The sequence below is a fragment of the Trifolium pratense genome, linkage group LG1 (assembly GCF_020283565.1).
Source record: "Trifolium pratense cultivar HEN17-A07 linkage group LG1, ARS_RC_1.1, whole genome shotgun sequence".
Taxonomy (NCBI): Eukaryota; Viridiplantae; Streptophyta; class Magnoliopsida; order Fabales; family Fabaceae; genus Trifolium; species Trifolium pratense.
Window position 1 is genome coordinate 1,617,601 of NC_060059.1, and position 19,052 is coordinate 1,636,652.

At 31.8% G+C, this 19,052-nt stretch overlaps 2 protein-coding genes across 2 annotated transcripts; both read right to left on the reverse strand.

Annotated features, from left to right (window-relative positions):
• Positions 1 to 316: 316 nt before the first annotated feature.
• LOC123910899 (protein ALTERED PHOSPHATE STARVATION RESPONSE 1-like) lies at positions 317 to 4,564 on the reverse strand. The gene is made up of 4 exons (XM_045965065.1): positions 2,937 to 4,564; positions 2,011 to 2,231; positions 1,622 to 1,845; positions 317 to 1,538 (listed from the first exon to the last, which is right to left on the reverse strand). Exons 1-4 carry the CDS (start codon positions 3,901 to 3,903, stop codon positions 686 to 688), a joined length of 2,265 nt encoding a protein of 754 aa, XP_045821021.1. The 5' UTR covers positions 3,904 to 4,564; the 3' UTR covers positions 317 to 685.
• Positions 4,565 to 8,782: 4,218 nt separating this feature from the next.
• On the reverse strand, positions 8,783 to 12,141 carry LOC123884165 (probable protein phosphatase 2C 79). Its single transcript, XM_045933193.1, has 5 exons — positions 11,884 to 12,141; positions 10,910 to 11,425; positions 9,851 to 10,218; positions 9,438 to 9,674; positions 8,783 to 9,209 (listed from the first exon to the last, which is right to left on the reverse strand). Exons 2-5 carry the CDS (start codon positions 11,226 to 11,228, stop codon positions 8,940 to 8,942), a joined length of 1,194 nt encoding a protein of 397 aa, XP_045789149.1. The 5' UTR covers positions 11,229 to 11,425; positions 11,884 to 12,141; the 3' UTR covers positions 8,783 to 8,939.
• Between the last annotated feature and the right edge of the window lie 6,911 nt (positions 12,142 to 19,052).

Here is a 19,052-nt window from a genome sequence, read left to right on the forward strand (position 1 = left end):
ATTTGCAATTGAAACGTATGCATGATCATTGATATTTGTATGGTTAAAGATTCTTCTCTTGTTTAAATTTATTTTTATTAAATAATAATGCTTTTGAGATTTATGGAATTCGTAGCTTTGAATCGATTTTAATTAAAAGATGTGAGAAATTGGAAGTGGTGGTAAATAATAAGCATGCTAGTACAATTGAGGTTGCACTAGTAAACTAGTAAAGCTAGAAACAAAGGATATGACACTAATAAATCCAAACACATGACTGCTTATTCAACATGCTATGAAGATGTAATACTCGTCTCCAATTTGATTTTCATGAGAATTTGTTTTTTTGTCTCAAGTCTCATTTATCCAGCGTGATGTATAAAAGATGAAAAGGTAAAAACCAAGCACTTAGGTTAGGACCCAAGCTCATAACTAAGGAAGAATAATAAATTAGTACAAAGTTTAAAGTATATTAACTTGTACTACAACTTAGAGGACATTCTCAACAACAATACCAACACTAATAGTGCAAATACATTAAAAATTGATGTCTGCACTCAGAGCAACTAAACAAATGCCTTTAAAATCAATGATGTCTCAGCGAGCTGCTTCGACATATAACACCGAACGTAATCATAACATAATAATAACATGATAAAGCACCCCTTAATGAACAAATATCACCCTAACTAATACTAGTACAACTCTATTGTTCATTTTGGCTGTTACAGTTTTCCGCATTGCAACCACCTTCTATATACGAAATGTTCCCGGCTTTCTCACTATTTTCACTGAAAGTCACAAGATCATTGTACATTTTCTGCGATGCTTTAGAGAACTCTGTCAAAGATTCAAGTACTTGGGAAAATCCATATTGCATTCCATTCAATGTCATCCTCTGTGTTTCTTGAATGCATCCGTAATGCTTCTCCTTCTCTGCCTCGAGTTTTCTCCTCAGTGTCTCCAAATAATCACCTTTCTCCATCATGCATTCTTCTTCGGTTTCCTCTTCTGATCTATGATCTGTTGCTTGCAATTCAAGCATCTTTGTCTTCAGTTTATATGATCCTAGATATCTTCTATCTAAATCTTTTGATAAGCTCTCTACTTTCCTCTTCTGTTGTTGTTCCTTACATTGTTGAATACAAAGAGCTTTCACATCTTTCACAACACTTTTCAATGCAAGTACTACCGTCTTATCAGGCAACTTTCGCATAGAATTTAACCAATTGTTGCATATCACAAGTAACGGCGGCCCATTAACTTGAAATGGCATTGGCATGCCAACATTTTTGCTTCTTGAGTAGAATTCAACTTCAGGGACTATGAACTTATTTAACCATCCATAAAGAGCTTCTACATATGCTTTTTGAGCTGCAGTATACTCTCTAAAACACACGCGCCAATGGTGAAGCTCAGCTTCAAGCTGAAGAGTTGCCAATCCACGGGATTGATTGCAAAATTTGCCGTCTGCAGGACATGTGAAGTATTTGACTTCAGAAAGAATCTTCTTTTGTGTTTCATGCGACTCCAACATGATTTTCCATGATTGTGTAAGGCTGCATTTCAAAAATGGAAAATAATAAATCAAATGAAACATAACAATTTAGTCTGTTTAGTATCAAGTGCTATATTATCTCACCCTTTCAGTAGTTCAACAATTTGAGGTTGTAATTCTTCATCTCTCATTTTCTGAATTCTCTTTGAGATTGTTTCTGCACGTCGAATTGCAACCAAGATCCCAGCATATAAATCCTTCATATCAGCTCTAGTCTTGTCCATGCTTAATTCATCATCTCCTTTAACATTCTTATTTCTCAATTGCGCACATTTCTTATCATAATTTTTCCGTGTGCTATCTCCAGCCTAAGGCAAGGATTATTAAATGTTAGCAAAATGACCGGAAAAAAAATTAAGTGCTAATAATATATAGTTGTGTCCATCGGTTCCATAGAATGCACGTCCAAGCAGTTTCATCATAAGACAAAAAAAATACGTATTAAAAACACAAAAGTAATAAATTAACCTTACCTTAACCTCCTCAAACAGTTTCTTTTCCCATGCATATAACCTTCCTAATGTTAATAAATGACTTCCTGAATCCATCCCTCCATAATCATCAAACAGATCATTCTTATATTCCACCCAATTTGAAGAATCTTTCATATTTTGAACCACCAAACTCTTGCATGATGATTGCCTAGATGACATGGACTTCCATGTTATTGCATTGATTAGTTTGGACGAGCTTTCTGCATTGATATCAGATGGTTCAAATTCTCAAACAGATATACATACATGGAATATACACCTTATTTCACAATATGAGACATCCATAAAGTTTAAAGGTTACGATGAATTTAGCTAAGTTGCAACTAGTTTAGGCACTCAAATCAATAGGGTCAGCATCTTAAATGGCCGTGTGGTCATGTAAGAAATGCACTTATTGTTTATTTAAGTTCCTAGTTACGCATTATGCATACCTACATTAAGGATCCAGATTCCCTTAATTTAGAAAAACACGCGGTAACATGCATTAACTGATCTCAGCTATCAGTTTAACCTTGGTTGGCTCACATTAAACCTTCGCCAAATCATATTTAAATAATCACCACCGTTCATTTAAGATATATGACGGCCAAGATCAATAAATGTGTCAACATTACTGCGTGGAATCCAAATCCCCTGCATTAGCTAAGTCAGTCATCTCAAGTATCTACAAGTCTTAAGATGCCCAAATTCCAAATGCAGGAATATGACTCAATTGAAATAAAGTCATTAAGATGAACCGATGTGTTGGAAATGAATAAGTAATTGCCGTACTTCGGACATGCTAAAGTTGAAAAGGTTTCAATGCTTCAATTCAAGAAAATCGACTACAATTAGGTCATGAAATTTGTTAACAATCAAATAAACTTTTTGCAATTAATTTAAGACATTGAAGAAATAGGACTCACCTTTGATTTCCTCCAAACTAGAATGAAGAGGAATTCTATTAGCCTCAAGCATCTTTGTCACATTCTTACCAGACTCATAAGCCCTAATGAAATGATCCTCAATATCTTTCAAAGCTTCAAGCAACTCTCTCCCTTCTGCAGGTGTATCAAGAACAGCAAGCCCCTTTTGCTCTCCAACATTTTCATTAGCCACATCCACCTCCTTCGCAGCGGCTTCAACGCCATTATTCACAACTTGTCCTCCACCTTCATTATTACTCTTCTCCTCAACACTCACAGCCACCTTATGCTCAATCTCTACCCTTTCCATTTCATCCTCTAACTCAGGAATCCCTTCTTCCTCCCTCACTGCCCTCAAATCATCATCTGAGTTCCTATGGTAGCCACTCATAACCTCTTGCCTCACACTATCAAAAGGGTAAAAGAAATCCCAACCAAAATCTCTCTGTGGAGATGGCATTGCAGGTGGTGGCATAGACATATGCATAGGCATGTTCATATTCATATTCATAGGCATATGCATGTAGAAATACTCACTTGCCTGTTGTTCATTCTGCTCTACTCTACAACCTTCTTCAGCCTCTCCCTCATCCTCAGAAGACTCTGAGGATGTTGTTGAAACAATGCATGAATCACAAGCAGCAATAGATTCATGTTTTGTCTCAGATGGTGTTTGCTGAAGGAACATAGGGTTATTTATGACATTTTCATTTGTTGATGATGAATGAGAAGAAGGGTCAAAACCCTTAGGAGGAAAAGTTATAAGAAAAGGTGAAGAAGGTGAAGAATGTCTTGCAACAAAGAGCTTAATAACTGCAGCTACTGCATTCAAAGAGTGAAAATACTTACAATGAGCTTCAGCAAGTGCATATCTTTTCTCTACAGCTAATTTCAGCTGCCGTTTTCTCTCTCTACAGATAGCTACAACTTCTTCTTCTTCCTCTAGTTTGGAAGCAACACAACCCATTTCTCTTATCTTCAACAAAGTTTGGTTTTTTCTTTAGAAGATTGAACAAAAAAGAAAGAAAGAAAGGTTCTTGCTCTTGCTTGGTTGAATGTGTTGTTACTGTTTTCTCTGACAAAAAGGAGGGAACTTTCACAGATAGAGAGAAGGAACTTTTTCAAGTTTCAAATGGGTTTCTAAAAAAACAAGCTTTAACAAACAAGAACAAAAAAAGAAAAGTTTTTTTTTTCTTCAGTAAAACCATTTCGTCATTTTAAGACAAAAATGAAAAAGCTTTTACAGAAAACCAGAAGCAATAATTTTCATATCTGAGCTGTGTTTCAGAATTTCAACATTAGTTACACAAACAAACAAACAAGTAAGAAGAAAAAAGAACATAAAAAAATGCAGTTATTAGGAAGTGGTTTAATTAAGGACTAATACTAATCCTTAAAAAGTGTACCATTAGCAGAAAATATCTTTCTCTCTCTCTCTCTACACCTAAAAGAAGTGAAAATACAAAAGTATTTTTGGTAAAATGAAATGAAAGAGCATAAGTTGACTAGACATTTGCATTGGAGACAAGGGAGAGAGAAGAGGCAGGTGAGTGAAGAATGTTGGGGCTCGAGAAAGAGAGAGAAAGAAAGAGTACGGTAATGGTGAGGCATTCTTGTTAAAAGCTCTGGTATCAGTATGAGTAAGAGCATGGATGGAGTGTCATTAAAAATTCAAAGTATTACTATTAGGATAAAAAAAACAAAAACAATTGGGGAGACTAGACATAAAAAAAAATGTTTTTATTCTTTGGCAAATCAATGCATCATCGTACACAATTGTGAGATTAATTTATCTAGATACTACTAATTGAGATGCACTTCCTCTGATCTTATATGTATAAGAAAGAAAAAAACACCAACACCAAGGAAAATCATTTAATCATGTCAATTTTACTAAAATAAACTCACATTAAAATGTTTTCAGCTCTCTAGTTTAAAGATTAACTGCACTTCTAGTATTTAATATAAAAGGGTATAAAAGTCTTTTAAGCAATAAATACTTATCAAACTTTGCAATTTTTTCTTATATCTGAGACAAAAAATTCTTCAATAAAATCGTATGGAGTATTTTTATTTATTTTTTTGACAAAATCGGATGGAGTATTTAGAAAGTTGACATATTCCAATTTTATATCTAGATCGAACATTAAACGAAGTGGTTAAATAAGGGTTCGTTTGGTTCTATACAAATAACGTGGAAGGAAAAAAAATTACGTAAATTAATGCATGAACTTAAACTAAAGTTAGTCTAAATGCATGTATTGATTTATGTAAATTTCTTTCCTCACATTTTTTTTCAATAAAATCAAACCGACCTATCAATTTATATGACAGTATATATTGATTATACTTATCTTCCAAATGAAATTCTTATGGTGTGATAACTCATTTATTTTCCTAGTTATGTTGACATCTTATGAACCTTAGCTGAATTTTTTTTTATTTAGGGTCTTGCTAACGAGTGCCTTCGGGACACTCTTTAAGCATTCTATTTAAAGAAATTTTTTATTCAAAAAATTAAACATTACAATTTTCAATACGTTGACTTCACGCATTCCCATAAAAATTCTATAAAAAACTTACTATTTAAGGCCTTAAAGAGTACTCCGGGAACACTCGTTAGCATTTACCTTTACATAATACCAAAAAAAATTGTTAGGATTTTAAGGACAAGTGTATGTAAAAACAAAAAGTAAAAAAATTTAAGGACAAAGAGTGGAGACTGGAGAGGGTGTAGAAGCAAGCAAGGGAGAGGATGTGACTTGTGAGTAAAAAGAGGAGTCAAACCTAGCAGAGGGTAGAGTCAGTAAAAACCGTTCCACTCCACCAAAGGATAGGGGGGGGGGGGTCTCCTCTCTTGTGTCGGTATACGCTGTCTTTATTAGTGGAAGACTAATTTTTTACTACTAGAATTATTAGTAAGTAATTTTTTTTACTACTACTAATTAAACTCTAGTGTTTGTCATGTAATGAAAGAATAATTGTGTGTTTATAGTTACGTATACCCTTAATAAATTACTATTAATAGTAAACTAGTATCCGGACTCGTGCTAAACACGGATAAAATAAGACTACAAAAATAATATTAGTAAATTCGCACTAGTAGTATTTAAATGTGGGTGGTGGTGTGGGTTTAGCAAAACATATTCTCGTCAGAACTCAAATTGTGTCAGATTTTATGTAAATGACGAATTTGTCCTTTTCACTAGATCCTTTTCTGCCCCACATATAACATTGCATTGCCTTTTTGCAAAAAAAAAATAACATTGCATTGCCAATAGATTTTGTCAGTCCAATGTTTCAATTTTTTTCAATTCAGGTGTGATGCAAGCTGCCATTAGTATGTCATAGTAATGAAATATGGTGCCTGATTACAGCATTGATTTATCTGCAAATATGAACTAGGGTTGTTTTTTTCAATCAAGCTAACAGTAGATTTTTTAAAAAATAAAATAATCAAACTAATAGTTTTTTTAAAATAAATAAATAAACTAATAGTAACTCGTTTTTTTATAAGAAAAATTTAGGGTGAGGATGGCGCCTCAGTCCCAAGGCAGAGAAAACCTTTGAGCTTAAAAAGCGCTTACAAAGATAATTACATTTACCATCATTCAAAAACACTAGTGGGACTCGAACCCGGGACTTCTCGAATTCAAGACCTGTCTTTTTACCAGTAGACCAAGCTTTTGGAGTTCATGAAGTAACTCTTTTATTTATTGTAAAAAATAAATAAAAATGAAGTAACTCTCTTGAAATTTTAAGTTGCTAAAGGAAGACTCGTGAACAATTTATAACAAAAGCAACCCTTATAAGAACATCTTTTGGACTTAATGCAAAGGTCCGCTCTACCTCATTTTTGACTCATGGGCCCAATCTACCTATGGTTGCTCTTAGCTCTCCTAAATTTATTAGAATTTTCTCATATCTACTAATTTACAGGGAGATATATTTTTCGGTAGTATAAATCTTATTGAAGATATCTTTCAGTAGTGTAAATTTTATCGAAAGATATCTCATGATAATGTGTTTTATAGTGTTAGTAATTCAGGAGGCGAAGAGCAACCATCATAAATTGTTAATATTAGGAGTAAATTTTAACATTTTTTCTCTTTACATTTTAGTTGAAATTCAATTAAAACATGCAACGTAAATTTTTATAAAAAGACAGGCACTAAAATTTTAAACAAAAAATTTGGAAGATTAAAGTTCATATAAAATTTTTAGAGATTAAAAGTGGAAAAAGAATTAGGGCCGGCTGATTACAAGTAGCTAAAGAGAAAAATGTTCTACACTCTTTTTTATGATTAGTCTATTATTTTAAAAAATATGATTTCAAAATTTGTCCGGATACTACTAGGAGAGCCTTAAACTATGAAGCACCGACACCTCTATGATTAGGCGTGTCGCGGTGTCCAACACATGTCGGTGTCTGACACTCATATGACACTCGTATGACAAGTGTCAGATAGCTCATACCGGTGTCGGGAAAAACTCAAGTTTTTCTTTACTTTGACACTCATTTGATCGGTGTCCGACACCTATAAGACACTCGTACGACACGTGTCGGACAAGTGTTCCAAAAAAAAATGTTTTATTTGCTTATAATACTTTCCTTAGGCACATATATGACATGTCTACAAGAGTTAAAGATGTGTCGAAATAATATTGATCAGTGAGGTATTGAGACATTACATTTTGATTACAATATTTTTTGTTTTTCGATAGTAGATGAATAAATAAAGGTAAAATACTATCATATATTTTTTTTAAAACTATTTTTGAGAAATAACTTGCTCAATTAGGTTTACATGTTTTATAAATATGCAGTATCGGTGTCCTATATTTTTTACGTCGTGGTGTTGGAGCATGTGATTCATAGGCCTTAAACACAAAAATCCCCGTCACAACTCATATTTTACATTTTTTTAAAATCATAATCAATTGCAAAGCTTAATCATCAAAATCATCAATTCAAGACCAACACACTTCCCATGTTAGTGATGCGCAAGGAACCATTTAGGTCACAATGAAGATCTTTTGTTAAGGAGAACACATGGTCGTTGCACGGCCTTCCATACAAGAGACATTATCCTTTCTACCAATTGAATCAATTATGTCTTGCTAATCCTAATCTTACACTTTGTGGTTCTAGTCATGGTTGGTTTGCATTCTACATCTTCTATTATAACACTAATGAAACCTGTTATTAAGGATATACCTCACATTATTCTCCCACCTCTCAACTTGGTTTACGAGGTTATTTTAAGATCTATGATATGAAAAGTGAAAGTACTGCTTATCATTGTCTTGACCATTCACATTGGATGACTAATTTTTGGGTTCTGCCACATTTTGAATGGAATTGTGAGCTGCCACATGGAAGTGGAACAATAAGAGATGAAAAAATGGAAAGAGGACAGCAAAGTACTCTGGTAGAAGAATCCAATTCAGTTATAGAAGATCCACAAAGTAAGGGCATGTGGAAGCGAATTCGGAAATGGTTTCCTTTTTTTGGTTTATAATGAGATGAGGAACGTTACCCAGGATTAAGGTGAACCGGTATAATTTTTTTGTGTAAATCTCTCTTACCTTTAACTATTTATTTACCGTAAACACATCACACAAACCACTTCATTTACATTTAATTTAAACTCTCACACAGGAGAGAACATTCTTAGAACAATTTGTTTTATCATTCACTAACATTCATCCAAGTATACACTTGAGATTTTGATTTTTTCCCTTCAAATGTGAGACGACCGAGATAAAAAAGTCCTAACAGTCATTCATGCATGACACAAGTTAACACTGGTAGGTATTATAATATGATGATGACAAATTGATGATTGAAACAAACCAAAATCCATGTTTCTTTCAGATAGATTGTTAAAGATGGTTCAATTTGTTATGCCTTCAAAAGATATGAGCGCAATTTAAATTATATTTCATGATACTCTAAATAAATCCTACTAACTAGTATAGATCCAATTAAATTAAACATGATTAAGTACCACCATTATTTGTTGTAGTAGTACAAGGTGCCAATGTGTTTTGAGGAATGTTAACACCACCACCTCTAACAGAAATACTAGGGAACTTCACGGTGCTTGCCCTACTCATCAGATTTGAATCGAGATACACAACAATCACAGTTATATCATCATGGAAATGCCGCCGAACTCCACGATCAATTTTGTTTAAATCTGAATATCTCATTTCTCTCTTCTTTGCCGCTGCTTTAAGCGCAGTTTTCACCATCCTCCTTGCAATTCCCTGAAACAATAATATGTATACATATATAATAACATTGTAATTAGAGAATAATATTTATATTATCATGCAAGGGTAATTTTGTCTTTTGTCAAAGGGGTGTTTCTTGAACCAAACATACCCTTAAGTTTTCGGTCAAAAAAGCAACAAATATAGACTTTTCAATCTTTATTAATAATGGTATTAACTGTGATACTATCTACTATAGTCAAAGTTAAATAAGTATCTTACAGCGCGAGGATTCTTTTGAACTATATCAACTGCTTCTTGATTGCTGAAGTGCTCCCAGAGCCCATCAGATGCGAATATAATGAATTGATCATGAGGTTGCAATGGGTGCACTAATATTGATGGTTCTGAGCTCAGTATTGGCTTCTTGAAAGGCTCGTTAAGTCGAAACTTGGCATATAATGGTTCTCTGTTGAATTCAGCTTTTTTCAAATACACATCACCAATACATCTAGAAATCTGCAACAGAAGAGATTTTAAAATTTATTACGCAATTCATGTGTGTGTGTGAATTAAGCATTCAATAAGCATTTGAATTAAGCAAGTTGAAAGTTAAGTTCTGTCATGGTACCGAGACAATTTTATCAGCTATTGATTGTAACTGATGGTTATCTGCTAATATAAAAGTGACTTACTTGTATAATCCCCTTCACACGCCATACGTTATGCTTCAAAACAACGATATTTGAATCATCGGGGTGCATAGAATGAAGCTCCTGTCTTACGGACTCTATTGATGCATTGTGCTCCGTTGATAATTGCATGGCTAAAACCTCACCAGTTGCCTTGACTACTCTTCCCAAAACAGCCCTAGAATCACCGAGGTTTGCTATATAAAGGGTTCCATTACAAATAACACCAACAAGACAGCACGATCCAACTGCTGCAATTTGTGGTGAAATTGACCACAGTTGTGAAACCAGCGACATAAACCCCTCTTCTGTTGCTTGGATTGCCTTGCGAATTACATCCACTGACATTGATTGTTGCTCGGAAGTAAATCCTGAAATTTAAAATAGAGAAATAAATATATTTAAATTCATATTTGGTAGTGATGCAGACAACAAAGATTCAAAACACACAAACGATATATCTGTAATTGATAGATATACAACTATACAAACCAAGTGGTTGAGCTCAAGTTGCTAATGAGCTTCAGTTAAGGATGAATCATTTGGGAGAACCCGAATTTGAATCTTAGCTAGAACAATATTTATCCAGACTTATGTCTTGGCCGAACTCGGGATTACTAGATCCCCTTTTCTGTGGGAACCGGAGGGTTAAGACCAAAACAATGCAACGAAACAGGTACTGAAATCCACTACTTTCTTAGTAAGTGTATATCGACTATTTTTATAGTCTTAGTTTGTTGTTATGCTTCATCAACGTCACAACTCCAACCATTGAGCTGAGACTTGAATCCAATGATCCCTCACTAGCTATGCTAAAACAATTTATCCGATAAAAATGAAAAATAAAAGAATGGTTCTCTTGATGGTATATACAGGTTTCGCATGAGACGGAAATGTCGTGTCTTGGATATTAAAGCAAACAACACAATACAAAATTTACAAGGTCTAGGTAACAATATACAGGTTTCACATATAAGATAAAACATAGCAACAATTAAACTCTATGCTAATACAAAAAACTAAACGAGCTTGAAAAACTCACTAATCTTGTCAGAAACTTACTCTTGAGATGTTGAAATAGATGATTGTTGATAAACCGTGATGTCTCAGGCCCTCCATGTCCATCATAGATACCAACAAATGTTCCACAAGGGCCAGACTCGGTCAAGCTCAAACTACCAGATTCAATCTGACTCTGATCCTCCAGCAAGTTATTGGCTTGAACTACAGCCATCGAAAATTCACCGCACAAGTGCTGCCCCAAGTCTTTGTACCACAATAGTCCATCCTGTTTACCTCCGGCATCTGATGCTGTTCGTGCATACCCATCAGTACTCGGCCGAAAGCAGGCCTTCAAAAAGTTCACTAACTCCGATAACATCCCTCATTTCACCAAACAACCATCAAAGATTTCCACATCTAATATAATCTATAAAATACCACAAAACACAGTTTCACCCCTCACAATTTTCACTCAATATATACTATATAGATACAGTACTACACTCTCCTCACAACAAGTCACCAGTTACCACAACAACAATGATGATGCTGCCAATGATGATGATCCGCCACAAACTACAACAACATCAACAAACAAGTACATATATAAAAATCAATTATGGTTCAATTCAACTTCAAATTATAAACTACAAAAAGGTCAAAAACAAGCTGCTTATTACAGTTTCCTGAGAAACAAAAACAAGCAACACCCAAAAACAGAAATTGGGTTCTGATCACAGACAGAGGAAAAAGAATCAAACTTTATGTCTTGTTTTACTTTGCAACAAAAATTATGAACAACTACAACCGCTAAAGGTGACAAAAACCAATAGTGATTTCATTTTCTTAGTACTTTTTTATGAAAGGTCAATGAATCAAAATTCAAAACCCACTTTTTGGTTAGCTCAATGGGAATGAATCAATTGTTGACATTGAAAATTAAAACCAAACTGATAAAACTATCCATAAAATCAAAAAATGACAACAATAAAAATGAAATTTTTAATCAAAAAAATTGAGGAAAAGGATCTTACCAAAGGATTAAAGTATTTATTAGATGGCCCAGATGGAGAAAAGTGATGATCGGAGGAGAATGATTAGATCTGAGGAAGAAGAAGAAAAATTGAAGACTTTTTTAGAGTGAAATGAAAAGAAAAAGGTTTTACTTACTTAATTGTTGTTTGTTTGTAAAATAAAACAAAAATGGGAATTGGGAAGAAGGGAGTGAGGCAGACAAGGTCCATAAAAAGAGGTTGGAGCCAGCTAAGCAGTGCTTCACCAATGGGCTCCACACCACATTCCAATGCTATGCTATGCTCCAAGGTTTAATTAACCATTAACCACTTCATCTATAAGGAAAAAATTTGATTTTGTTTATAAAAAAAACAAACGGATAATTAATAAATTAGTTTAGGAAAAAATAAATTGATTTTGTTTTTAATATGGTCTCGTGGACACTCTTTAGCATGATCTTTTTTTTTTTGTTTTCAGTCCTTCCAATGCAGTTGCGGGAGATTGAACTGTGTTGCTCCCTACCAAGTCCAACATTAATTATCACTGAATCAACTAAAATTTGGTTAGCATGATCCGTTTAGTTATTACTATAGCGGATAATTTTTTTTTATTTTTTTGTTAAGTAGCCTAGCTTTTTTTGAGCTAATGCAAATAGCTTATGCAATATAAATTAAGTTTTATGTTATTTTATAAATTCATACTAGTGAAAATTATAATTTTATAAGCTATTTTATCATAAACTACTTTGACAAACTTATAATAATATATAAAAATGCATAAGCTCTAAATAAGAGGTAAAAAAGTCAGGCAAAACGATAGTTAAGTGGGAGTACTACCAAAGTTCGAACGACGATCCATGCATTAATTATAGTGGATAAGTTAATTAATTGAATTTATAATGTTTGATGAGGTTTAAATGAGCTCTAATAACTTTTAATTCTTCAAATAAATATCAGTGTCAACAAAATTATAAAAGTCTAAGTTTATTTTAAAATTTAGTTATATAATAATTTAATATATTTATTTTAACACACACGCACATATGAGTGCACACACATACACACGTTAAGTTAAAAAAATGATACCCCTAAAATTTTTGATCTCTAAAATTTTGATGTCTCGTGAGAACACCCTCCAAAACCCTCTGGTGGCAGATTTTTCTAATTTGCTGGATCAAATTAAATCTATCTCTTAACTACAATTTAGCGGTAGAAATTATGTTCACTGATTGACAGACCAATCTTTTATGTTGTATGTATAGAAAGTATATCTAACAATACTCTTTTTGTAAGAATTTTGTACCTTATACTCTGATTTTTATTAACATTATACTTTTACTTATATAAAAAAAAAAATCAACTACAGTATTAAAATTTTATGTCAAGAAATTAACTATGCTATAAATCAACTGAGTATGTGTTTGATACTGCGGTGAACATAATTGATTTTGACAGAATTGAGTTTGATAAAGGGTCTGTTTGTTTTAGATTTTTCACAAAAAAAAATTATTTTTCCAAAAAACAAAATCTATGTTTTTATCTTATTTGTGTTTGTTTCAGATTTTTTCAAAAATCATTTTAATAAAAAAATCACTTTTTTCATCAAAATGAGAATCTATTTTCAATAGTTTTTATCAAAATTCATTTTTTTTATCATTCATCATCCCTCACCATCTTAAAAAAATAGATTTTAATGAATGTAAACAAACGGCAAATAGCTTTAAAATTTTTTCAAAATATCACAAAAAAATGATTTTAATGAAAATGTTTTTTTTTAAATCTCAAACAAACGGGCCCAAAATTGATTTTTGATATAATTGAGATTGATAGAATTGATTTATGTTTGGATGTATTCAAATAAAAGTGAGTTGAACAAATAATTTAAGTGTAAAAATCAATTTTAAAATCAAAAGTTACGATTTCTACCATCAAACAGAATCAATTACGGAGGTAAAATCAATTCTACTTTTTAGAAATCAAACATTCACACCGAAACAAACTTTGATAAGAAAAATAAGTTGTTTTGGACATTTCCGTGTAATAGGGTTCACACCCATGCCACGTGGAATTTTTAGATTCTCCACAATGACACTTTTTTGTTTTGGTTGGTCTGTAAAAGGAATAGTGAAAAATAATAATAAAACGAAAAGAAGAAAGATGTAAAGTATTGTACGATTGTTTACTAAAAAAAAACTTGACGCAATTATTGCTAAATAATTTGCTAAATAACTTGACATTGAAGAATAATTCTTTACATTTTTTAGTTTTGTTTATCTTTTCAATTTGCTATTTTTATGTTTTGGAGATTTATGTTCAGTTGTTGCAATGTAATGTAATTTGATTTATGATGTAGACATATATAATTTTTTTTTTAATTTCAATGTTTGTGTCGAATGCATTATTTATGATAATTTTTTATTACATAAGGTGGTTTTATTAATCAAGGCATAAGATATGCTAAAATCGGAACACTCGCACTGTCCAATAAAGTCATATAATAGAAAAGTAGAAAAGAGGATCCCATCACAGTACATCGTGTTCCTTGAGTTAAACAACAACAACCCCAAGTCTCTTAAAAACTCAAAATTAGAAAATTTATGTCACGCAATTAAATTAGTGTAGACTATTAATATGTACGATTAAATAATAAAAAATTATGTCCACAATTAGTGACTAATTTTTTGGGTCATGTTAATTCTTAGAGTACATGTTAAAGAATCCAAATATCAAAATATTCTCTTCATTTTTGTGCATTTTTTTTATATAATAAATTTTTCTGCATTTTATTTATGAAAATTTAAACTTGAATTAACCGCATGAATTTTAATAAAATATTTTTTTATTTAAATTATTAAATGTGTTACATTAATTTTAACTTTTAAGGGAACAAGTTAGCATTTTCCTATTTTTTTCATAGTTATTTTACTTTAGATATTATGAAATTAATTTAACTTTTTCTGTTTGCTCGGGGGCTTTATTTTAAGACATTTATACGAGATTTTATATTTTTACTCATATATTCATACATTGATCTATTTTTTGTATTTTTTATCAGGTCTGTGTTCATTTTTTTTTTGTTATTTATATATGACTTTTTTTTTGTTGATTTATATGAAGATTATATATTTATATTCATATATTAAGACGGGAATCTATTTTTATTTTATAATTTACGTGAGACTTTTGTATTTATAATTTACACGGGCATATATTTTTGCACATGTATTACTTTGGGGCTATACTTACCTGACAGTCGAACTGTGAATTATTAGCGAATTCTTCCATGAGAACAAGAGTGTTAATACTACTTAATACCAAAAAAAATATATTACAATAAATACGTTATTTTTATTCATATATTAACACAAAGACATTTTTTTTTTCAATAATTTATACGATGTTCTATATTTATTTTTTTTGGAGGATATTGATGTGGAAATTAAATTAACTAATATAAGATATATTCAAATAATTTTTTTAGGGTATTTTTGTTTCATATTTATTTTACTATGGGTATTATGAGATTATTTTAACTTTTTTTTGTTTGTTTGGGGGGCTTTTTTTAAAAAAGTTTACACACGAGTCTATATTTTTACGTATATATTAAGAGACATGATTTATTTTTTTGTAATTTATACGGGGCCTACTTTTTTTTTTTGTGATTCACGCGGGAAATATATTAAAATTGTACGTTTAATTTTCCGTAAAATAAAAAATCAGAGGTACAATTTTAATTGAATTGTGTATGATTTTAAAACTATTTTAATTGACTATATTTATATATTAATACGGGATCTTATTTTATTTTATTTTTGACAAATACGGGATCCTACTTTTTTATGTTATAGTTTTTCATTTTTCATCCTTTTTATTTTAGAATGATGAAAATTTTAATATTAAAATGTTAATTTTTTAGTCTCATTTTACCCGTGTTTGGCACGGGTCCGGATACTAGTAATAATAAAACGAAAAGAAGAAAGATGTAAAGTATTGTACGATTGTTTACTAAAAAAAAACTTGACGCAATTATTGCTAAATAATTTGCTAGGGAAAAAATGAAAAGAATTAATGATAGGAGAAAATGAAATAAATGATATAAATATTCTTTTTTTTTACATAAAATGATATAAATATTCTTAAACACAAATAAAATGTCGTAATATAATCCTGTGAGCGTGAGCTTAGCTCAGTTGTCAGTCATTTCACTCATCTATTCAAGAAAAAATGAATTGTATAAAAAGGTTTAAATTAAAACATTTTAATTTAACAAATCTATAGTTGTTAGTAAAAAAAGTGGTTTTTTTTTAAACCATCTCTTCAAAAAATTGTATATCGTCTATATTATTGAACAGATACATTATTTTTTCAATGAACCTAAAAAATAATTTTTTACTTATAATTGTGTTCGAAAAGGGTACAACCATACTTATATAGACTATTCACATTGATAGATGAGTAAATATCCTAAATGATCAAGAGATGGAATATATCTCACGAAAAAACTATTCTTGCACGTTTTCCTCACATGCTGGGATGAAATATTGGCCTCAACATGGGGAAAAAAAATTATTTTCACGTTTCCTTATCAACTATTTGAGGACTTGATATAAAATAAAAATTTTATTTTATTCCAATTATTTTCTTTTTATTATTTTTCTACCCTTCCAAACTATGTGATAGATAGATATTTTTTTTGTTTACAATGAGTTAAGAACCGAAACCATGACCTATAATATATTACACAAACCTCTCACCACTAGGTCAAACCTAATAGCTTCTATGTGATAGACATTTGGTATATATATGTGATTGGATTTAAAAATAATATTTACCTTTTAAGTTAAAGCTGTGGTGATTAATTTTGTATATCACAGTATCACACGTTTTTTTAGTAAATTCCTGTTTTTTTATGCTTATTAAATATAACTAATATATTACTTTTAAATCTCCATTCGACTAAAGTGATGAACAAACGATTTTTGAATTGAGCATAAAATTCCACACTAATTTTTGGGTGATTGCATGGAGCTTCTACACAAATAAAAAGAAATAAAAAATCAAAGTCATACAAGCCTATGAGTTCGATTGATATGTAAAATATTAGTGTAGGTGCCTGTGCGATGCACGGTTCACGTAATTTTTATTTCTTTAGTTATTATGATATTTATATGAAGTTTTAACCGCTGTTGATGATGATTAGTCTTTGTCGAAGAATACAAAAGGTGGGTTCCTCCTCCAAATTTTCTCCATATGCATGAGTTAGGCATCGAAGCCTGACCACATGCTTAAGGAGATCAAAACCTTTAACACTTGAACTAATTCATTGTTGGTCGATTCAAGTAAATTCTACTACATTACACAATTAAATAATTTGAGATTCTCACTAGGGATGACAAAACGGGCCCGATCCGCCGGTCCAGCCCGTTTACCCCACAAATAACTTTTTATCTTATAATAAGATGTTGGCTTTAATGCAGTTTTGATCCCCCTATTTTGAAAAACCTGAACTTTTGATCCCCCTATTTTAAAACTCAGCACTTTTGATCCCCCTATTTTAGTTTTCTGTTAGTTTTAGTCCCCCACCTCAATTTGGTCAAACTTTTGCTTATGTGTCATGCTCACTGATGACGTGGCATTGTACATGTGGACAAACAATTTCCTTAGATAGTGTCCCGAGCCCCAATCTTTTGCTTCTTTGATTGCAGTGATGTAAACACGATCATCTTTAAGGAATCCTGATGAAAATTTAGCAAGTGTACTAAATAGCCGTCAAGTAGTATAATAAAATCGTTCTCTCCGCAGGGATTGTTGTAAATCAATTGTAAATTGAAGACATACTCATGTAAATTGACATAAATTGTAAAAGGGGGTTCTTGTTTGGTTTCAAGTTCAAATTTTTAAACTTTGGAATTGCTTTGGTGTTTAGATTGATGTAAGAAAAGCGATTGGTCCTTTTTGGGTCATCTAATTACTATTTCTCCTGGTAATGTCATGTATGATAACGAATTAGTCAAATTAGTTTCATGATTTGATTAAAAACATAATTGATTATGCCCAATGTCTTGGTAACATAATCCTCTCTCATGATCATCAATCCCTAATTTCTTAGTAAGACCTATGATCATGTGAGGAAGAAAAACTTTAATCTCTTAATCTCAATTAACAATCCAAAATTTCTTAAGTGAAAATTAATTGATCAATCGTTCCTAGATCGATGATTTATTCCTATCGTCATAGTAAAACAAATCATTGCAATCATCATATAAGTCGCGAATTCATACAAAGCATTAAGCACAAAGAACAATCAATAGAAACTAACTTCGTAATTCATTAATCATATCATATGACAATCACATAGTTCAAAATCAAAAGTAATTAGAATCACCTAAGGACCAATCATGAGAATTTAGCTAGACATTGCAAATTCAGAAATTACATCAAATAAAATGAAAGAAAGCATAATTACAAGAAGAATCTTGATGTGTTTCCACACTTGAATCCTTGCTTGGTCGCTCTTGATCCTCCAAAATCGCTCCAAATGCTGTTCTCAGTGTTTCCAATTTGATCCTGATCCAGATCTGATGTTTCCTTTTTATAAAAATGATCAAAAGTAACGTTTTCCGCCTGAGGCACAGAATTTCCGCCTCAGGCGTAAAGAATTACGTTTCAGGCACAGCTTTTTCCGCCTGAAACGGCAAAACAGTGAGCAATCTTGGTTCTTCAGTGAAATTTCCGCCCCAGGCGGAAATAATTCCGTTTTAGGCGTAAAAATACTATACAATTCACCAATTTTCATTTGCTATCTTTCTTCGCATGTAGCTTCAAATCAATGTTTCATTCTTCATGATTTAGGTCAAAAACCTCTAAAAATACTTGAAAATGGTCTTTATTTCCATGTAATGACTAACGTCATCACAACCCCAAACTTGAACTTTTCCTTGTCCTCAAGGAATATCTCAATCTCTAGGAAAACAAAACACTACTTCAATTTATCTGGCTAAACAAACTCAAACCCAATCAAGTTAGACGTAATTTGCATGATATTTCAATGATCAATTTCGTCATGATTCAAGTACACACAGTTTCAAATTTAGGCAAAACAAAGAGCATCAAACAAAGATTGACCATACTTAATTTCTTCACACCCTCACCGACTCTCCTGTTTAAGGGTAATATAATCACTCAATCAA